This window comes from Oryzias latipes, chromosome 1, assembly GCF_053564925.1.
Source record: "Oryzias latipes strain Hd-rR chromosome 1, Olatipes_Hd-rR_3.1".
Classification (NCBI taxonomy): Eukaryota; Metazoa; Chordata; class Actinopteri; order Beloniformes; family Adrianichthyidae; genus Oryzias; species Oryzias latipes.
Window position 1 is genome coordinate 43,794,443 of NC_136237.1, and position 23,671 is coordinate 43,818,113.

A 23,671-nucleotide genomic window follows, 5' to 3' on the forward strand; every position below is an offset into this window, starting at 1 on the left:
ACCAACATAGACTTCTCCAATCCAACACTCCAAATTCTCCTCTCAGACTCTCCAACTTCTCCACTCAGACTCCCACACTGACAGCTGTATCTGGTTCTCTTTTAAGTGGTAAGCCCCTCCTCCTGGGCGTTGCTCTCCATCAGTCCAAAGAGAAAACAGGGAGAAGTGTTTGCATTGTTCAACAACATAAATAAACATACAGAAATAAACAGTTTCATTCAACTAAACATTCTGTGTCGTGTACAGAAAAATAACAATAATCATCAATAAAAATAAATACAAACAGTGACCGATGCGTCACATGACCCAGGGTGTCCATGACCACTTCCGGGTTACCGGGTTACTTCCGGGTAAACAAACCAACGTTAATGTTGGCGTCGTGTGTGCCTCGTGTTAATGTATGCATGGGGATGGTGAGTCGGCAACCTAGTGTGCACCCAGGGCTACCTGCAGAGGGATAGGGACGGAATGAAAAGGGTAAGCTGATGTAAATGACGTGTTACCGGGTCCGAGCGTGCGCGTCTATGCGCACGTGTGTATGTGTGCGAGCGTGTGTGCATGCGTGTGCGCCTGCAGCGGCAGCTGACGGTTCTACACCGTCACACTATAAGGCCTTACATGGACTGGCCCCGTCCTATATTAAGGACCTCATAGTCATTCCACTTCCTCCAGCATTCCACTTATCCAACTGTCTTTTTCCTTCATGGATGCTGACAACAAAGCCACAGTGCCCCCCCCCCCCCCCCCACACACACACACACACAGGAGAGCATAAGGAGATGGGGGGGTCCTCATCTCTGGCCTCACGTCTGCATTAGCCATATGTTGACATGCTAACTGTCCGTCACCTAATAGCATCTCGGAGCAAACTCACGGCAAACATTACTTCTGCCTCGACACAAAGTTAATGCAGTGGCAACCTGGGGGTTAGCCCCCCCTATACTGTAGAGGTTTTTAAGAAGAGGCTCAAGACCCACCTTTTTAATTTCGCTTTTAGTTGATTTTAACTGCTAATTTATCCTATTAGTTTTAGTATAGGCTAATTTATGTAATTTATTTCATTTTATGCATTATATTCTCAATTTTATGTTTTTATATTCATCTTGTGTTTTTAATTTTAGGATCTTATCATAATTTTAGCCCCAGTGTTTCTTGTGGGGATCTTTACCTCCAGGGCTTGCCGGCTTGGTTGGTGGTTGTTGCTGCAGTTGTTGCCCTTTCTGGGGCGGCTGGAGTTTAACTTTGCAGCTTCATGGTTGTGAAGTGGACCCCGTTGTTGTCCCAGTCTGGGGGGGCACTTTGGCGATGCTCCAATGACTAGGCTGGCTCCTGGTATGAAGAGATTCCCAAATATTGTTATCTCACAGCAGAGCCAAGCCTTATTTGTTTGTTTGTGTATTTATTTATTTACAGTTACATAGTCATTATTCTTTGTACGTGGGGGCGATGGGTCACATGTTTTAACGGAGGGGAGGGGGAAGGGTGGGTTGGGTTTTTACTGTAATATTGTGTGTTTTCTGTTTTAATGTCAAAGCGCTTCGAGCTGCGCAAATGAATGAAAAGCGCCATTTTATAAACAAAGTTTGATATAGCCGCAAAGACTTATGGGAAGTGTGAAATCTTGTGTGTTGAATCCTTCACCATCACTGAGAGAGCTATAAAGGGAGAAGTGAGGTTCATGTTTGTGTGTTCATAATAAATGAGTTTTAATGCTGGAAAGGAGGTGGAGCATCTATTTCTCTGTCTACTCTCTCTCTGAGACTGTTTGAGGGTTTTTTGACCATGTACATGTTAATGTTCAAGTTCATATAAGAATAAGAAAGTAAGTGGATTTTATGTTTGTTGTTTTATTTTTATTTTTGTGGATGTTAATAAAGCAAGGAAACGACTGCAAGTGGATGACATCCTTTTTTCCCCCCATTTCTTTCGCACACTTCCACCATTTTGTTTGTTATGCTTTTCTTTTGTGGAGAACATGCGTCAGCCACACGCTCCCGCCCTGATAGGTTTATTGGAAACCTACATTTAAGTCAAAAAAAGACCTGCTTCCATGATTTTTCTACTGGAAAAGAACATTTGAAACTGTGAACTTTTTCTGAAGATTACTAGAGGCGAAAGAACTTTTCAAGAAAAGTCAGTGTGGACAACTGGCTTCTGTGGATCATATAAAGTAGAAGCTAAAAGGTAAAACTTTGAGCTTATGGGAAATATGGAAAAAGATTTTAATGAGCCACCTTGTGGAAAGAGAGAACCGAAGATGACCGAAAAGGCTGTTGAAGAAAAAATTTACCGGTTAACTCAATCTCGTAGAGCTAAATTGGGACATTTAACATGCCAAGCCAACAAGATTGAACAGTTAATGGAAGAAGATGCAAATATGAGCATAGTGAAGCAGAAGTTGCGTATAAACTTGCAGGACTCCCTAGGAGAATTTCGTAAGATGAATGATGCTTTAACACGTCTTCTGAGCAAAGAAGAGCTGGAAAAGGATCAAAGTTCATGGTTTGAGCCTAAACTACAGCATGTTCGTGAGTTTATGCAGCGAGTGGAGGAATGGGTGCAGACAGCAGAGGATCAAGCTAAAGAATGTGATGCAGACGTGCACCCAACAGACAGCATATCACTGGCATCAGTCGCTGAAAGCTATAGGAGCAGGCAACGTGCATCAACTGTTGGGAGCAAAGTTTCCACTGCATCTTCTGCACGCCTCAAGGCTGAAGTGGAAAGAGCTGCATTACAAGCTAAAGCTGCGGCTCTTAAGCAAAAGCAAGACATTGAACGTCAAGAAGCTGAATTGAAAGCTAAAAGAGAAGCTTTAGATATACAAACTGCCATCGCTGCCGCTGATGCTAAACTCAAGGTTTTGAAAAGTTATGAAAATGAACACTTGTCGCATGTAAGTGATCAAGGAGGAACCACTAACGAGTCTGAATTTTTGCCATTACATGAGAGGCAAAGCACAGTCAATGACATGAGAAAAAGACAATGTGAGATCAGACCACCACAACCAAGGTTTGTCCCTTTTTACCAGCCAAGTGAAGATCATGTCACTGACGATCATGCAGTTGAAACGCTCTGCAGCATTATGGCGCGACAGAACAACATTACAGAGCTAATGGTCAAGCAGCAAAGAATGATTTCATTAACTCCATTAGACATCCCAACTTTCAGCGGTGATCCACTAGACTACAACTCATTTATAAGAGCATTTGAGCATGGTGTTGAATCCCGCGCAGAAAGCTTCAAGGATCGTCTCTACTACTTGGAACAGTTCACTGAAGGACGGCCCAAGGAGTTGATTAAAAGCTACCTTCATATGAAACCAGAAGGAGGATACCAAAGGGCTAAACAGCTATTGAAGGAGCATTTTGGAAATGACTACAAAATTGCTGCAGCCTACATGAACAAAGTATTGGACTGGTCACCCATCAAGCCAGAGGATGCAGAGGCTTTAAATGCATTTTCACTCTTCCTGACAGCCTGCTGTAACACCATGACAGAAGTGAGCTACATGGAAAAGTTGGACAATGTTGCAAATTTAAAAGCCATTGTAGCAAAGCTTCCATTCAAGCTGTGGGAAAAATGGAGAAATGTTGTGTGGAGCATACAAGAAGAATGTGAAAGACGAGTAAAATTTAAGGACTTGTCTGAGTTTATCAGTAAGCAGGCCAAAGTTGCTCTTCATCCAGTCTTTGGTGAAATAAGGGACAGCATTGCAACTAAAACGTCTTCATTTAAACAATGTGATCAAAAAGGGCCAAGAAAAGGCATAGCTAGGAAGTCATTCATCACAAGTGCTGTTCAGTTGGATAAACGAAGACAAGATGCAGAAACTGTTAAACACTCAGCTGCAACCACTTCAGCAACCTCGCCGTGTCTCTTTTGCAATGGTGAGCATGAAGTAGCGACCTGTGACATGTTAAAAGGCAAATCACACAAAGAAAAACTGGACTATTTGAAGAATGAAGGACTTTGTTTCAGCTGCCTCAAGCATGGTCACCTGAGTAAATTCTGCAAAAATAAAATGAGCTGTGAGGTATGTTCTTTTAAACACCCCACACTCCTGCACATTAAGAAAAAGGACTCAGTTTCTGGTGCAGAAAGGAGGACAGATAACAATGATGGTCAAACAGTATTGAGCGCATTTGTGCGTGCTCAGTCTGACCAGCCGGATCTCACTGGGGCCGGAGAGGATGATTGTACGCTTGCAATAATTCCAGTTCGAGTCAAATCAAAGACAGGAAACACAATGGTGCAGACCTATGCCTTTCTGGATCCAGGAAGCTCGGCTACATTTTGCACGGAGTCGCTAATGAACGACTTAAAGGTTAACGGACGAAAGACAGATATGCTACTGAGAACCATAAGTGAAGAAAAACCTGTGGCTACTTACGTCGTGTCCGATTTACAGGTCAGCAGTTTGTCAAGTGATGAGTTTATTGATCTCCCACATGCTTTCACTCATAAGACAATACCTGTGGGAAAGGAAAACATTCCACTACAGAAGGACCTTGAAAGGTGGCCCTACCTTAAAGACATAAAACTGCCTCATATTGAAGCTAACATTGGATTGCTTATTGGAGCAAATGCACCAAAGGCCATGGAGCCATGGGAGGCTGTGAGCAGCGTTGGTAATGGACCATACGCAGTGAGAACCAAACTTGGTTGGACAATAAATGGGCCTTTGACAGAAAGCTGCAGCTACTACGACAATAGAAAACCTATGAAAGCTGTAGCAAACAGGATTTCAGCAGCAAATTTGGAACATTGGTGGCTGCAACAGTTTCGGATGGATTTCCCAGAAGGAGGAAAACACGAGGAAGTGGAAATGTCCAGAGAAGATCACCAGTTTATGGACCTAGTAACAGACTCTGCTAAGCTGGTAGAGGGCCAGTATGTTGTCTGTTTGCCAAAAAAGAACAAGATGCTCAGCATGCCAAACAATCAAACAATGGATGATTGCCTCAAGTCTGTTCCCACAGAAGAGGAGGCTATATCAATGTGCCAAGATCTTAGAAGAATCTGTACCAACGGAGGCTTCCGTCTCAACAAGTGGGTGAGTAACTGCCGCAGAGTCCTGGACTCCATTCCAAAATCTGAGTTATCAAAGGAGATGAAAACCTTGGATCTCGATCGAGATGAGCTTCCAATGGAGAGAGCCCTTGGTCTCAATTGGAGTGTAGAGTCTGACACATTTAAATTTAAAATCACCATCAGAGGCCGCCCATTCACAAGAAGGGGTCTGCTCTCAGTTATTGGCTCAGTTTATGACCCATTAGGCATACTGGCACCAGTTGTGTTGCCAGCCAAGCTTATGTTGCAAGATTTGTGCAGATTGAAGATTGGGTGGGATGATAAATTACCGGATGACATCAAGGACAGATGGTTGGGCTGGTTAGCCAGTCTTCCTGCTTTACCTTCCTCCTACCTTTCTACCTCCCCAGATGCATGAAGCCTAAAGATTTTGGAAAGTGTGCATTTGCGCAATTACACCACTTCGCAGATGCAAGTGAGGATGCGTACGGATCAGTCAGCTATCTCCTGATGCGGAGCATGACTAACAAGCCACACTGTGCGTTTATGCTGGGCAAGTCCCGAGTGGCACCTCTGAGGGCACCAACCATTCCAAGGATGGAGTTGACAGCGGCCACAGTGGCGGTAAAAATGGATGCCGTTCTGAGAAGAGAGCTGCAACTGGACCTCACACAATCAGTGTTCTGGACTGATAGTACAGTTGTCCTAAAGTATCTACACAATGAGACAACACGTTACCGGACGTTCGTGGCAAACAGAGTTTCAGCCATTCTGCAAGTATCGGATGTTAGACAATGGAGACACGTCGGCACTGACAAGAACCCAGCAGACACCGCCTCTAGAGGGCAAAGGGTGAGGGATTTCATGAAAAATCAAAATTGGGTGTCAGGGCCAGATTTCCTTTGCACGCCTGTTGAGTGTTGGCCAAAGATGCCATCAAGTGATGCAGAAACAGCTGCAGATGATCCAGAGATCAAAAGAGTTGCAGTGAACATGATGAGTGCTGAAGAAAATTTAGTTCCGTTCAAAAAACTGATCGGCTACTTCTCATCATGGTATAAGTTGAAACGAACTGTAGCATGGTTCTTGAAGCTTAAAACTTTGCTTCAAAGTCTCTGCCAAAAACGCAAAGACCTGCATGTGGCCTGTGAGGAAGCTGGGCATGACAGTGGTCACCAGTGGGTCCAAAGTCAATTGGAAAACTTTAAAAGAAAGTACAAAGGTGCACCAATTTCGGTGAAAGAACTTGACATGGCAGAGACTGGGCATGGAGGGTGCAACCACATGCTTTCAGAGTTACGTCAGAAGTATTGGATCACAAGTGCCAATACAGCCATCAGAACAATCTGCAGAAAGTGTGTCACCTGTCGCAGATTACATGGAAAAGTAGGAAAGCAACTAATGGCTGATTTACCACAAGACCGTGTCTTACCAGACCATCCGACCTTTACCTTTACCAGAATAGGTGTGGATTATTTCGGACCTTTTGATGTCCGACGTGGAAGATGCCTTGTAAAGAGATACAGAGTTTTATTTACGTGTCTGGCTGTGCGTGCAGTGCATATTGAACTTGCCTCAACTCTGGACACAGATTCCTGCATAAATGCCTTACGACGCTTTTTAGCACGACGAGGACAGGTTAAAGAGATACGCTCAGATAATGGGAGAAATTTCACTGGCGCCAACCGTGAGCTGAAGGCGGCCATTGCTGATTGGAATACTTCTGAGTTTCACCATCTGTTCCATCAACATGGCATTAAATGGATTTTCAACCCTCCTGCTGCTTCACATCATGGTGGAATATGGGAGCGGCTTATCAGGTCAGTAAGGAAGGTGCTGAACTCCATTGTCAAGGAACAGATCATGGATGAAGAGGGCCTTCACACAGTCTTGTGTGAGGCGGAGTCTATTATAAACAGTAGACCTATAACAATAGCATCCAGCGACCCGAATGACTTGGAGGCGCTTACTCCTAATCATTTGTTGCTTTTGAAAAAGAAACCAAACATGCCACCTGGACTTTTCAACAAAGAGGACCTGTATGCACGGCGTAGATGGAGGCAGGTGCAGTATATCGCTGACCTATTTTGGAAGAGATGGATCAAGGAATATCTTCCTCAACTTCAGGAGCGTCAGCGGTGGGCCACAGCTTCCAGGAACTTTGCAGAAGGAGACGTGGTTCTTCTTGCAGATGACTCTGCACCAAGAAACTCTTGGATTATGGGAAAAATCATTGAAGTGATTCCTGACAACAAGGGTTTTGTTCGCAGAGTGAGGATAAAGACAAAGACTAGCATCCTGGACAGACCCATTACAAAGCTCTGTCTTCTGGAGTCTGAATGAGCCAGTAATAAAGACTGAATGTTAGTTAAGACCCAAGTCTCGGATCTTTTCTCCTCACACTTGCTGAAGACGGGCTGGCTGTAGATTGATTGTTAAAGTCTGAACAATTTATAAGATCAGTGATGATGATTCTTGTTTTGTGATTTAACAAAGAAATATTATAATTGTTTTAAATCGTTTGCACTGTTAAAACAATTAGGGGCCGGAATGTAAGTGCCATATGTGAGGTCACAAGATTTATGTTAATTTCAATTGGTGGAGTTTAAACCTGAACTTAGTTTTAGTTATGAAAGTAGAAAATGTTTGATCTCAGTTATATTTTTTGCTGCGTTTTATTTAAGATTATTTGAATAATATATCGGTTGTGGATATATTAGAAGATTTTTGTTATGTGCAGAGAAATAGGATCCTGTACCTTTAAGAACGTAGCGCACTCGACATGAGAGAGGCGGGGGAGTTTGGTGTGTCGGTAGTTGCAGGAGACAGAGTGAGGAGCGCGACGGTCCTCTTTTGACCATGTACATGTTAATGTTCAAGTTCATATAAGAATAAGAAAGTAAGTGGATTTTATGTTTGTTGTTTTATTTTTATTTTTGTGGATGTTAATAAAGCAAGGAAACGACTGCAAGTGGATGACATCCTTTTTTCCCCCCATTTCTTTCGCACACTTCCACCATTTTGTTTGTTTTGCTTTTTTTTGTGGAGAACATGCGTCAGCCACACGCTCCCGCCCTGATAGGTTTATTGGAAACCTACAGAGGGCGTGTGGAGTATGGCACAAGGACAGTCAACACAGCTAGTTCATTAGTAGCTCAGCTCTCATTTCCCCGCTACGAATGACAAAGCAGCCGGATCGTTACAATGCATATGGGGGGGAAAAAAAAAAAAAAAAGTACCGAAACCGTACAGAAGTGACCTGAACCGAAACTGCCGTACCGAAATGGTTCGGTACAACTACGTGTATCGTTACACCCCTAAATAGTTTCTCAGGACTGTGCAGATCCGAATTTTTCCATTCAACAGCCGCCTCCGTTAGCTCACACACCGTCCCAGAGCCGCTCCTCTGCTCGGAGACACAGTTCTCCCGGGAGACCCGGTTCTCTAGAGTCCTCCAGCTCGCTCATACAGAGCAGCCGGAAGGACTGCGGTCTGAAACCTCCTCCGGAGTGCACACCATAACAAAGAAACCCCCCTACCCGCAAACACGAAGCTACGAGTCCGCCTGTTCACGCTCCAAAGCCTTTCTTGGAGCGCCACATTGTCTATGCATGACGCATGAACCAGCGTAGTAGTGACCCACAATAGGAATAAATTGTTTATATGCACAACAATCGGATCAACAATCTTAAAAGGAAATTTTGATCTGAATGAGTTTGATCGGGGCAGAGTATTCCGAACGGTGTCTTAACAAGACACATTTTTATTCTGATCAGGTGTTTATTCCGGTTACTTTTGTCCATGTAACTGCAGTTATTGTGTCCACTACTTTGTGTTTAAGACTGTTGTGTATGTAAGGAGCCCCCACCCCCCCCTTTGCTTATTTCTCCTGTCCAAAAAACGGAAACTCATAGCTATTAAGCTGGAAGTTTAAGCCCTTATCTGCTTTAGCCAGTTTTCTGATATTGCAATTATCTTGGAAGGTTTGTTGAATTGGTGCAAGTTTTCGTATAATATAATAATAACATATAATATAATATAATAGCTTGGTGATTTGCATAGAATATTCTGCTGTTAAAATGTATGATTGAGAGTTCATGATTAGGATCTGTAAATGACTACGGTAGCTCTCCACAAAGTTAAAGTTAAATTTGCGGCAAGAACAGGTTCTGGCAGCCTCGTGACCCAGAAAGGGACAAAACGGGTTTAGACGATGAGCTTTTTGACCTGCTGTTTCTGAAGGAAATTACATTTCAGATTTTTGAAATATTTTTGTATTTCTTTGTATTAGAATTTGCATTCTAGTTGTTTCGAGGAGATTTTTGAATCGTCACAGCTGTTTTCTAAGTTTAGCAGTTACATTTTAAAAACAATCTTTTTAGTTCAGCTGTGTCATTATTCACTATTCCAAGCATCAGACTGACAATCCCTGCCATTAACTGTAAAGAAACAATCTATCACATATGGGGATCCTGAAATTCAGAATCAAAAATTTGACAGAACCAATTTTTACCAATGCTAACCCATGTTGAACTATATCAGACATTTCAGAACAACCTCCCAACCACTGGAGCTGTATCGGTCTAACACACATTGAAGGAGTGAAATTCTGTCATTTGGACCACTAAGCTGGTGGCATGTGCTGCGGAACAAACTAAGATGTGTGAGTGGTCCGAGTTTCAACATGTCCAAAGCTTTTTGGACGTGCCCCTTTTCATGCTCAACCCCCTGTGGTGATGTAACTGGCGCAGCAGCAGTTGGATTTTCAAACTGTTGGAAGTTCAAATCTGTAAGACAAGTGAAAATGGCAGACGCCAGCATTAGTGTGGACTCTTCGGTGCTTGGCAACTCTTCATCGTTTCTCAGAAAAGTTATCCTCACAGGTAAGGCCACACAACAGCAGCAGGTAGGAGAAGCTTCTGTGGTTTTGCTTTGCCACAATCTGGATTAAGGTTAGCTGGTAAAGCTAGGTGTTAACCAGCGTTATCATGGAAACAATCTTTTTGAAAAATTTGATGGCAGATTGATAAATTGATGGATTGATCTCAACTCGTCAAACAATTGATCAGCTGTTGAAGTTCAGTCTAGTTGGTGTATGAGCAGAGATTAGACTGAGCCTCAAACAAAGCCTTACAGTGCTGCTGATCAGGTGAACTGGATTTAAGTCATTCTGTGCAAGAATTTGATCTCAGAACAGAAAATGTTTGTAGTTCAATCCTGGATGAGGCCAACTGCTGGTTCACCTGTGAGTTTGTGTTCATTTATGTGTGTTTATGTGTAAAATAGGTTTAAAACAGACTTGGGTTACACTTGATGTGTTTTTGTGTTGGACCTTACAGTCAAGTTGTGAACTGGTACCTTATAAATAAACTTATTTAACATGAATTAAGTCTAAGTGTTTGTTTGTAGCAAACATACTTCTGTTCCCGAAATGTCCAGAAACCACAACTGAACAGGAAAAGTCGTTTTATTTCCTCCTTTCAACCAAATACAGATCAAAATGTTTCATTTTACCATTTAATATTTGGATTTACAGTGGGGCAAAAACATATTTAGTCAGCCACCAATTGTGCAAGATTGTGAGAATGTCCTATGGTCAGATGATACCAAAATAGAACTTTTTGGTTGGGACTCTCCTCGTTGTGTTTGGAGGAGATGGAAAGCTGAGTAGCATCCAAAAATCACAATTTCTACTGTAAAGCATGGGGGTAGATCCGTGTGAAGGAAGGAATGAATGGAGCTATGTATGGTCAGATTTGGAGTGAAAACCTCCCGACATCAGCATTGAAGATGAAACATGGCTGGGTCTTTCAGCAGGACAACAATCCCGAACACACGTTGCCCGGGTAACGAAGGAGTGGCTTCATTAGAAGCATTTCAAGGTCCTGGAGTGGTCTAGCCAGACTCCAGATCTCAACCCCATAGAGGGAGTTGAAATGACAGCCATAAAACATCACTGCTCTAGAGGAGATCTGCATGGAGGAATGGACCAAAATACCAGCAACAGTTTGTGAAAACCATGAAAAGACTTCGAAAACATTTGACTGCTGTCATTGTCAACAAAGGGCATATAACAAAGTATTGAGTTGAACTTATGTTATTGACCAAATACTTATTTTCAACCATAATTTACAAATAAATTCTTTAACCCTTGTGCTATCTTAGGGTCCAGATGACCCCCCCCCCCCCTTCCATTGAGGTGTTCCCCCTACCATGACAAAGGTGGATAAAGGTGGAAAGATTTCATGTAATCCATGGACACCAGTGAAGATCACAAATCATTGAAGAAAAAAGGTTAAGAGCACTGTCTAGTGGGTCTAGATGACCCACATCCCAACGTTAAAGTGCCTAGGATAGAACAAGGGTTACAAACCAGACAATGTGATTTTCTGAATTTTTTGTTCTCTCATTTTGTTTCTCATAGTTGAGGTTTATCTATTCTGGAAATTATAGACCTCTCTCATCTTTTTAAGTTGGAAAACTTGAACAATTGGTGGCTGATGAAATACGTTTTGTCCCACTGTACAATAATGAGAGTTTGAATAGTGATTCTATTTAAAAGTTAAAGAGCAGGATGTTCAAAATAAACCAGGCTAAAACCTGTAAAAATGATTAACAATCCTTATCATTCTCTGTCAGATCACTTTCTTTGCCAAAGTCAGGGAGGTTTTTTCTTACCTCTAAAGCTGCACTTGCTTCACTCTGGGTGCCCCCCAGGCCTCTTTCAGGAGCTTTTTCTCTGAATAGCTTCACAAATCCACAAACCCTATCTTTGCTGCTCCCCCCATAAAACATCTTTCTGTTTAACCTGAAACTCACCTTCCTCACTCCCCATACTGCCTCTCCACAGTCCCCCCACCCCCCACCGATTAACTGTAAGTCTCTTCTACCTCAAAAATCCTTCCAGAGTAGCAAAAATAGTAATGAGAGGTAAAATAATTTCCTTTTCATGTACCAAAAAAAAAGGACAGCTACGTCTGAATTAGAAAAATAGGTAACCTTGATGATGCTTATGCTTACGGACAAGAACATATTCTGAAAGACGTTAATACATTTAAACTTGAATTAACCCTCCTTGTTATGTTGCGGGTCAAATTGAACCGTTTTAAAGTTTGAACATTTAGAAAAAAATAGTTAAAAGTATTTTTTTCAGCATGAAACTTCTTCTGCTTGCCTTAATTAGTGTAATCAACATATATTATAAATTTGCTTCATCTCATATATTTGCAAACCCCCCCCCCCCCTGCATGTTTCTATCACATAGATACTGTTTGGCTCAATTTGACCCAGCAGTCAAACTGCAGGTGCAAGGGTGTTCTTATTATTAATAGTATTCCTTTGTTTGCAGCTGTGAGACATATTTCACCCCAGTCACACACATACACACACACACACACACACACACACACACACACACACACGCACGCACACACCCACACACACAGGTGCATAGGTGTTATGATTTTTGACAGGAACCATTTATGTTCTCACAGGAAAATTCAACCCAAATTCAGTGGACACTCAACAGGGGAGGGGCTAAAACATACAAAACATTCTCTGCATGGGAGTCCTTCCAACATTACACAGGCAGACCTTTACAAAATGAGCAGCAGAAGCAGAACGATGACAGTCCAGGAGGCTCTGGAAGTCATCACTGATCATGATCAGAAGACTTTCTTGAGCTAAATTCTGATTCTAATGATTCTGATTTTGAACCAGATGAGGGAATTTCTATTCCTGTTCCTCCAAGCAAGACATTCATATCAAAGAATGATGAAGTACATTGGTCTTCATCCCCAAATATGCGTCAGACAAACCTGTCTGCATAAAACACAATAAAGACAGTGCCAGGGCCCACTAGGATGGCAGTGACCCATGTGACATTGTCAATTCAATCTAATTAAATTCAATTCTATTTTATTTGTGTAGCCCAAGTTCAAAACATCAGTTGTCTCGATGGGCTTCGTATCGGTAATTGAAAAAGTAAAACATAAAATCAAAAGGATCATGAATACATAGAATTCATTAGGAAAATCTTCCCCCAGGACGGATAGGCGATTTGCCAGAACTCATAGAGAAGAATTAATTTATCTAACTCTAAAACTATGTATTTAAAGTCCAGCAGACGAGCTTCATCCAGATGGAATTGGGGGGACGGCAGGGGGCACGAGTTGAGCCGGAGACAGGATCCAGGTCAAGACAAGCATGAATTCTACTCAGATTTCTGGGATCTCTTGGCAATATTTTTTTTTCATATAATGGTTATATTTATTAAAGATAACCACTCACTACCAGCTAATATGAAGTGTGGGTTCTATTTGACTAGGATTTATAATTTAAGGCTCACATATCACAGGCCTGTAAAACTACATTTTTTCATCTGCACTCCAACAGGTCTCCAGTAGAATTTTTGGAACTGCACCATCTGTTTCTTCTAGGTTTTACATTCCTAACAAAGGTGGGACTTGACTTAAACTGTTTCCTGTCCCTGCAGCCTTTCAACTGATCAACTGGAGAGAACCCAAACGCTCTGCAGCAGCCTTCGGCCTGTCCCTGTTGGTTCTCATCTCAGTAGCAACATTGTCAGTCATCAGTGTGCTGTCCTATCTGGTGCTGGCCTGCCTCTGTGTCACTATCACCTTTAGGTGGGTGCAAGGCCAGACAAGTTTATTTGTATAGCACAATTCGTACACAAAGTAATTCAAAGTGCTTCACAAAACAGCAAAATGCATTAAAATCACAATATATAACAGTGCAAAGATTAAAAACATACATAATTGACTTTAAAAGGAAAGATAAAAGAAAATGAACAGAGGTGAGGATAAGGACCCTTCAGTTATAAACACGGCTAAACAGGAATGTTCTGAGTCTGGATTTGAACCTTAACACAGTAGAGGTCTGTCTCACAGCCTCAGGGAGACTGTTCCAGCTTTTAGCTACATAAGACTGAAACGCTGATTCCCCGTGTTTAGTCCTGACTCTGGGCCCCCGCAGGAGGCCGGCCCCTGAGGTCCTCAGAGTCCCAGATGGTTCATACGGCGCTAACATGTCAGAGATGTACTTTAAGGCCATGGAGAGACTTGGAAACAAGCAGAGCTGCTTGAAAGTTGTTTCTTTGAGCTACAGGAAGCCAGTTTAGAGACCTGGTGTGATGCTAATTCCTGGTTCTAGTCAGGACTCAAGCAGCAGCGTTCTGGATGTACTGAAGCTGTTTTACAGCTGGTTTGGAGAGGCCAGTGAACAGGCCGTTACAGTGATCTAACCTACTGGACACAAATGGAGGAATAAGTATCTCCAGGTCTGGCTTTGACATTATTTTTTTGATTTTGGGAGTGTTTTTTATATGGTAAAATGCTGCTGATGTAACTGACTTGACATGGCTGTTAAAGTTCAGGTCAGAGTCCATGAGGACCCCCAGGTTTCTGACTTGATTTGAAAGGTTTTAGAGACAGAGAGTGAAGGGAACTGCTGACACTTTCTCTTTGTTTCTGTGGACCAAAGACGATGACTTCAGTCTTGTCTGAGTTTAGCTGGAGAAAGTTGTTTTGCATACAAACACTGATTTGTTGGATGCAATCGGTTGAGGCACAGGTTAAGGTAAACCCCTAACCCAGAGGTGTTGATCCAGAGGAACTTCAGAAATAAAAACTTTCTTTATTCCTCTAGTCAAACAAACCAATGTCATCCCATGCTGAGCGTGTTTCAAAGAAAAACATTTTCAATTTTTTTATTTTTTTGTTTGAATTAGTATTTCAGTTTAAATGGGTCTTTTTTTTTTTAAATAATCAAGGATTATTACTGTAAATCCCATCATGAGCCAGCATAAGGTGACAGTGGAGTGGAGAGAGGAAAATTCCCTCTAAATGGACGATTTGAAGGATTATTCATAAGGTCGGTTATTGGACAAAAGAATAAAGTTAAACAGAAAGCAGATTAAAACAAGACATATACTAGCAAATGCAACAATTACAAAACATGGTAAAGATGGATAATGTCAAATATGCCTGAAATGTCTGTAGATTAGTTAGTTTATAGAGCAGTCAGAAGATAAAAACCAGAAAGCCAGAAAACCTTCTGGATTATCTGGAAGTATAAAAAATTGACTCAGTAATCGCACCTTCCTAATGACTAGGGTGTGGCGTAAGGAGAACGTACGACAGCATCACCCGTATGTCATAAATGGGTGTAAGTTACTTTAGCCTTATTAATATTTCAATGATACACATATCACATGCTTGACAATGGTACATTCCATTATCATGATGTTCATTGAGGTGGCTGTATGAGCCTAATGTGAATTGAAAGACACACCTGAGGGGCCCCTCAAGAGCCGGTGTCTTCTCTCGGGCCCGGACAACCCAAAAAACCTTCAGTGCTTCATGTGACTAAGGCTGAATTGCATTCTGGACCTTCGGTGGAAGTTTTGCTGTACATTCTTTGAAATGTTGAGGGGCTGTGGTCTGAACCAGAAACTTATGAAGCACCAAGTCAGACACAGCCGAATTTCAACCCAGTTTTTGTTCTTTTCTGTTGGCAGGATTTACAAATCTGTGATCCAGGCTATTCAGAAGTCAGATGAAGGTCATCCATTCAGGTAACTCAAAGGAAGTCACACTGCAAACACACACAGAGTGATTATTGGCTGTGCTCTCTGTACTTAAATCAGGTCTCTTCTGGAAAAAGACATCTCGATTTCTTCTGAGGCCGTTCGAGAGCTGGGAGATCAGTGTCTGCTCCACCTGAATTGCTTCACCAGTCGAACTCGAAGACTTTTGCTTGTTGAAGACCTGGTGGATTCTCTCAAGGTATCTGTTGTGTTGTTTTGCTGAAGACGACCAGGTGAAGTCATTCATTTATCTTCTTCTAAACCCGTTTTGTCCCTTTCTGGGTCATGGGGCTGCCAGAGCCTAGCCCGGCCACTTGAAGGCAGGGGACATCCCGGACAGGTCGCCTGTCTGTCCTACACTGCTCAAAAAAAGAAAGGGATCACTATGAAAGCACATCATTTCATACATTCATTCATTTTTGAAAATGAAAACTGTCATGGTTTGAATAACGTAGCAGACCCAGATGCTGGAACCCGGAAGGAAACTCAGGCGAAGAGTGATTAACAAAGTCTTTATTTTTCCGGGGAGGATGGTAGGATTGGATCTTGGCGAAGATATTCCAGGTGGACACTCGTGGTGGAGAAACCTGAGAGCGGATCATAAGACAAGGTAAGTTTCGGGTTTATGTGGCGAGCCAGAATAACAAGATGACTAAACAAGCACAGAGGTAGGTAACGAACTGGCGATGAATGCTGAGCTGGATCTCCTTATGAAGGCGGTGAGATGATGAGCTGAGTGTCCACAGCTGGTTTCAATCTTCTGAGGCGATGAGAGAGGGGAGGGGGAGGAGAACTGACAGAGGCACCATGACAAAAACATTCACCTTCCACCACCAGCAAAGACCAAAAGCGTTGTACACAGGGAAAAAACAAACAAAACATCGTAAAAATCATAAAACATAAAATAATAAAAACCATTAAAACAAATTAAAACAGAGATTCAAACCAGCATAATAACAGGACTAGGCTGATGTTAAGTGCAGCAATGGAGGAAGAATTCTTTTTAAAAATCTCCAAGAACGTGACCTCTCTAATTGCTGATGCCAACTAATCCCATATGTGACCGAACGCCCTCTTACATGTGCACCCCAAATGGAGACTGGATTTCATAAAAGGTAAAAATATACAATTTATTAAAAACTTGACACAAATTCCATAAAAGAGAAAGTTAAAATAGACTCGGACAGTTGGACCGCACTCCAACACTGCATGAGGGCGGCTGCCTCCTGGATCGACTCAGCCCCACTGCACTGGCGGGTAGCCACAAACACCACCAAGGGAGATCTCTGATCCAACTCTCACCAGGAGTACCTGCTCAGGGCCCAAATGCACACAAAAACAAAACACATCACAACCCAAACAGTGATTAAAAGAAAATACAAAACAGAAGAGGTGCACCTGAGCAGGTCACCACTAATTTATGGGCTGAAAACAGGGGGGTCCCCCTTACACAATACTAAATATGGCACCCACCAGCTACCATAAGGATAAAAGGAGGAGGCAGCCACCTTCAGCCAGGTCCAGACACCAAGATACTAAAAATGAGCACAAAACAGTTTAAAAATGGATAAAAGCAAGGGTGTCAAGCTTGATTAAAACATTAAAAACAATGACTAAAAACACCAAGCACAACAGCAGTGGCAACTCTCTCATGCCCCATGGTCAGAACTCATGCCACCAGATAGATAGATAGATAGATAGATAGATAGATAGATAGATAGATAGATAGATAGATAGATAGATAGATAGATAGATAGATAGATAGATAGATAGATAGATAGATAGATAGATAGATAGATAGATAGATAGATAGATAGATAGATAGATAGATAGATAGATAGATAGATAGATAGAATTTATTCCAGACTCATGGTCCAATCAGTAAAAAGGAGTACACAGACCCACCATTTTTAAAAAGAAATACACAGTGTCAAGAATACACGAGCTGAGGTACAGTGTAAAGTTACAATTAATACAAAAGTTAATAAAAAATACTTAAAAAATAAATAAATAAATTAACAAGGATAAGAATAAATACCAAGATAAAAAGATTACATATACCACACTATAAAAACTTAATTACAAAGACAAGTAAAAAGACAGTCCCTCCAGTGTTTCCATAGATTTGACCGGAAACGTATTGCACTAAATCTAATGTTGCTTATGGCCAAGATGAGAGTATTCTCTGAAGCGTTTAATCTGCAGATAAATTTGAACATAAGCGAGCGCATGCAAGCCCAGAGAGTGTTAATTCTGAGTGAAACGAAAAGCTCCCTAGCACTTGTCCTCCTTGGCTTATTTAAAAGCACTCTTAGAGCATCATTGTACGCCACCTGCAGCTTTCTCATACTGGCACTTTTATAGTTCGCCCAAAGATGAGCTGTGTACAGAGGAGTGCAAAAAGCTTTAAATAATGTCACCTTGACTCCTTCTGTACACATACCAAACTTTCGAGAAAGAGTGTTGGCCTGGCCATATACCACACGACACTGCCTGTAGATGTCGGCGTCATCTGACAAGTCCTCCGAAATGATATGCCCAAGATACTTGATCTTATTAGTACACACAAGTACAGCATTTGACAGGTAAAAATCAGGAAATTTTTGGTTTTTGTCTTCTTTTGTCCAAAAGATCATAATCAGACTTATTTGTGCATTAAAAATGATATATCGTCAGCATACATCAAATGGTTGATAATTAGATCTCCAGCCACACAGCCAGTGCGACAGGAATTAAGTTTAAGAGACAATTCATCCAAATATAAATTAAACAGAATAGGAGAGAGAATGCCCCCTTGCCTCACCCCATTGGTGGATTTAAAAGGTTCTGACACCTGGTTTCCCCATTTAACCTGTATTGTTTGTTGAACATACCAATACGCCAGAATACGCACAACACATTTGGGTACACCTCTCTTCGTCAGTTTCATAAATAATTTCTTATGATTTACCCTGTCAAATGCTTTAGAGGCATCTAAAAAACACAGAAAAACAGAGGAATTTAGACTCCTATATTTGTAAATCATTTCTTTAAGAGCATATATACACATGTCAGTACCAAGCTTTTCTTTAAACCCAAATTGATTGTGAGTCGTTTTCACAAACTCTGTAATCATGTCCAGCAGGATTATCTCAAAGAGCTTAGATAGTATACTAGCCAGAGCAATTGGTCTGTAGTTTTCAGTGCAACCAATCTTTCCAGCTTTGTTTTTTATCACTGGTACTAACATTACAGCTATCATAGAGTCTGGTAAAAATCCATGAACAAGAAAAGCTGTAAAACACATGGCAAGTAGTGGAGTTACCCTTGTACTGGCAAACTTCACATGCTCAGAAGATACCCCATCAAGTCCAGTAGCTTTGTTATTAGACAGTCTGGAGATGGCTTGGTGAACATTATGTGTTGTGATTATACCAGTGGTATCAGCATCATTGGCAACATACATATCACTCTGGACACAGTTAAATATTCTTATGTAGTGTTGTCGCCATAGCTCTAAAATATTTTCAGTGCCAGAGGCCCCGTCTACCACACATGGAATTGTTTTTATGCCAGCAGTATTAACTTTCACTTCTTTCCAGAAGTTTCGACTGTTGTGACAAAATAGATTCCTAGCCATGGAGTCAGCTCTCATTGCCTGGTCGTTTTTACAAATAAAACGTATTGCATACTTATATCTTGCATTGGTAACCCTTTTTTGCTCAAAAACTGGCCCATGCCTTGGTTTCCCAGCGAGAACCCATTCCCTTGAGGCTTCTCGTGCTCTTAAAAAGAATTCTGTTACATGAGAACTCCAGCCTGGTTTGCCCCTTTTCTTAGCTTTTGGTTTAAGAAGGAAGCTACTAGAATCAAGCAAAGCTTTCGTTATATTCTCATACAGAGAGGAGATAGCAGAGACATGAGCAGGGTTTTTACAATTTCCATTTCTACATGTAATTGCTTCTCTAGGCAGAGAAATGGAACTTAATAATGTATCTGAATGTACAGAGTACAATGACACTTCATCTTTTGAGAGAGTGCTCCAATCCAAATATGAGGAACTATCAGGATTGTACCTTTGCCTCAAAGGTAAGTTCAGCAAATTTATATGCATCCCAAAAGGAATATGGTCAGCAAATAGTTCATAAAAAATGGTCATGTTAGTCAGGGAGGCATGAGCATCAGCTGTTGTAATACAATGGTCTAACCAGGAAGTTGTATGCCATGCTTCACTAATGTGTGTAAAAATATCTTCAGGCAGCAAGATTTCAGATGAGAGTGTCAGACCATTATCCACACAGAAATGTTTCAAATGATTCGCAAAAATAGATTTGTTGTCAGAGACGTCAGAATTCATATCAACAATAACAAACACATTTAAGAATGTATAATCTTGCATAAAACAGTTAATAAAAGCAAGCCTATTAAGAAACTCTGTTTCATTTTGATGACACTCATAGGGGGTGTACACATTAAGGATGACACATTCCTTGCCATTCTGTGTTAAGTGTATAGCTATACACCAGTCCACTTCCAGCCTAATGATATTTATACAGGAATCAAGTCTTTTATCCCAGAGGATGGCTATTCCCCCTGATATCCGACCTCTTATTATTCCATCACAAATATCCCTCGTGGACTCCCCAGCCCCATGGAAATTTTCATGTATTGAGTTTAATCCCTCCAAGTCCTGCTTTGTTAAAAAGGTCTCTTGTAAACAAAGCACATCACATTTTTCCAGCAGTTGGTCTACAACAACTCGGCGGGATCGGTCCTCTGCACTCTGACCCAAACGCAGGCCACGACAGTTGTAGGAGAGTACTCTTAAATCCATCAGTTCAGCTTTAAGGCACTGCTGCGCTACTAGGAGGTGAAGCCCCGCCCCTCAGCTTGCTTGGAAGCGCGTTGTTTAAACCAGTGACACCAACTTTACGTGGTTCAAAGAATCGCCGCACATAAGTACCAGCTGGCCAGATTTCTGGGTTATACATGTCAGCCACATTATTGCACTCAGCTGAAACTTTGAAGGATGCATATCTATTATTAACAGTGTTCAGCCTCTGGCACATCACCTCCCGGCCAAGTTGCCTCTTGAGATAATCCGATAATGTCTCTGGATCAAGATCTGGAGAGAATTTTGAAGCAAAAACACTCACCATTTTTGTGGTGACCATACGGATATTCTCTGCTGCTCCCGTGCCCACGATTATATTTTTACCCGGTCTTTTAACTCCGGGTGCGGCTGTTCGTGGGACCTTTTTGTTCTCCATTTGCCTTTTGCCTTTTTTTACAACGTCGCTCCATTTCGGGGATCCGGATGTATCCCTGTGTGATCCAAGGACAGGGATTTCTCCAACATTACTTTCCTTGGGCGGAGGGACGTGCAGAAACCTTTGACGGGGCAGGTGTTGCGTCGAAGAGTGGGGATTCCCATCCTGCTCACCGACACACCCACTTGTCGCCGCACCGGTAGCTCTAGGGGCCTGCGGGGTCTCTGACGTCGATCCACCTCCTTTAGCCCCCAGGCCAGCACCAAAGACACGCTGATCACTGCCCTGAGCCATTTCCGTTTCCAAACTACACACCCGATGATTCACGTCAGTGGTGATCGCACGAAGATCAGCACACACATCCACTTGAAGCTGTAGCGCGCATCCCATAGCGCTGACGTCAGCATGCAACTTCTCCACTCTCCTCAGCAGGCCGCAAAAATCCAGACTTGTAAATGTAACTGGTGGCAAGTCCTCCAAGTAATGTGATACAAATCTCGGAATATTTTCCCCACATTCATTTAGGACTTTCAGACAACTTTTCAAATTATTTACGTCTTTTTGCGCTCCTTTGTGCGTTATATTTCGCTGCGTTGTCGGGCAGAGCTCAAACAGCACTGTCAGGGTCCGCTCGGCAGAGATTGAGCCACAGGACAAAAAGATCTTCAAATCAGGGGTTTTTATTTTACCCAACACAACACGACACGACAGGGGCTCAAATTAAAATGGGGTCAACTTAACAAAAATGTAACTGAGCGAATCAATAACAAAAGCTCAAACCAACTGAACTCAAACTGACCCCCCTACAGGAAACATTAGGGAGATTATATACTGGCTGATCAGACCAATGACACAATAGGGAGGGGAGCACAAATACAAAACATTCAAAACCTAAATATTAATTAAAGTAGTAAATTACTAGTAATTTAACGCTTCAACAGAAACTGAACTTGTACCTCAAAGCAAGCTTAACATATTCCAAAAAATACAAACAATAGTCCAACATAAGAATACACTTCGTCTTTCCCCTCCATCTTCTCCAAATGGAAGTTGTCCATGCTCCTCCCTTTCCAAGTCATCAGGAACTTCTTCAGCTCCTCCCACTGCCACATCATCAGGAAGTTTCCTGCTCCAGCCTCTGCCCCAGCATCAGGCCTCAAACAGAACTAAAAGAATAGAATTACTCAAAACAATACAAAATTAACTAAATGTGTGCACAAGTCATTAAGTCAACTTTGTTATGAAATGTGTGAAATAAAATGAAATGGTTTATTGAAGAGAAAAATATAACAAATGAACTTAACTTCGCTGTGGGGCAGTGGGTTCTGCCCTCACAAGCACTCTTGGAGGCCTCAATCCATTCAGAGTCAAAGGTGTTTGCAGCTAGTAACACAATTTCCTCCAGACTTAAAGTTCTACTTTTCACAGCAAGGAAATGTAAGAGTTCATCCTCCACAATTGTTTTGCCATCCACAGTTCTGTAGACCTCAGGCTTCAGTCTAGGTCGATGTGCTGAAGCAGCAGGAGAGCAAGCTGAACCACCATCTGCACCTTCGGCCATCTTGAGCAGCATTTTGATAATATAAATAGAGTTTAAAATCTTGCAAACTCAAATGCTTAAAAACTTTAAAAGGACTCAAATGATTAAAAGCTTTAGTAAAAAAGGTCCACATGTCAAGCTCACCCACCAAGGCCAAACCAGGAAACCAGCACCTAGATGGAACTCCCACTGCTGCTATTTATCAGCCTTGTGAGCCAATCACAGCTCAACAGACAGGTGCTGGCCATGAATGTTCATCTATGGAACACCATGAGGGACAAACTACCACCCACAGCCCTGTCTGTCACACATAGTTTAGGAGCCAACATGGCAATTGCTTTCGGCCACGCCAAAACACAGTAAAAAACAGAAGACTTGCCCTGACGCTATCTCCTCATTTGATTTCCGTGTGCACACACTCTTACGACACTCCTTTATATTCACTTGTTCCGTAACCCTTGTGCTATCCTAGGCACTTTAACGTTGGGAGTTGGGTCATCTAGACCAGTGTTTTTCAACCTTTTTTGAGCCACGGCACACTTTAACCTTGACAAAAATCCCGCGGCACACCAGCCTCCCAAAAAATAGATAAATAAAAAAAAAAGAAAAAGCTCAGTCTGTATTGATCTACAGCCGCTCTGCAATCTCATATGCATTTTTGTGATAATTGTTGCAGAAAACGCTGGAAGCTGCAGCTGTTTTTTCTAAAAGATCTATTAAAAATTCAGTCAAAAGATTCAAAAACTGTTTGATGTGTGTTCGTTGTTTTAAGACGTTAAGAGGAGAGACTCATTGTGCGCTAAGACAGTCACTTTACTGCATCAATTCAATTCAATTCAATTCAATTCAATTTTATTTGTATAGCCCAAAATCACAACAACAGTCGTCTCGATGGGCTTCGAAGTGAAACATGAACTACACTACGGGCACTACATCATGGGAGATGTAGTGCCCGTAATCCGCCGACCGCAGAAAGACCAGCGTCTTTGAGCTTCATGGTTTTGTTCACTTGTTCCAGTCTGATACCAGATTCTGTGGAAAGCTACACCGCTAAAGACGAGCTTTAGCTGGTATTTTTGTTAGAACAGAGAGACTTTTTTGCGCTAAATCAAAACAAGGAAGTGAATACTTTAACCACTTCTGATTGGTCAGACTGATGACATGTGATTAAGCCTTCAAGAATGATTGGTGGAGACAGTTAAAGGGGTGGGACTTTTCCTTACACAGTTATAGCTGCAGCTA

At 41.9% G+C, this 23,671-nt stretch overlaps 1 protein-coding gene across 1 annotated transcript in view; it reads left to right on the top strand.

The window, feature by feature from the left end:
- The first annotated feature begins 9,653 nt into the window (after window positions 1-9,653).
- Window positions 9,654-23,671, top strand: part of LOC110014915 (reticulon-3-B-like) — a 33,240-nt gene continuing 19,222 nt past the window's right edge. Inside the window, exons 1-4 of the mRNA XM_020702194.3 lie at window positions 9,654-9,917; window positions 13,529-13,679; window positions 15,572-15,628; window positions 15,701-15,839. Of these exons, the coding sequence (XP_020557853.2) occupies window positions 9,719-9,917; window positions 13,529-13,679; window positions 15,572-15,628; window positions 15,701-15,839 (546 nt within the window). The 5' untranslated portion in view covers window positions 9,654-9,718. The remainder of the gene's footprint in view (window positions 9,918-13,528; window positions 13,680-15,571; window positions 15,629-15,700; window positions 15,840-23,671) is intronic.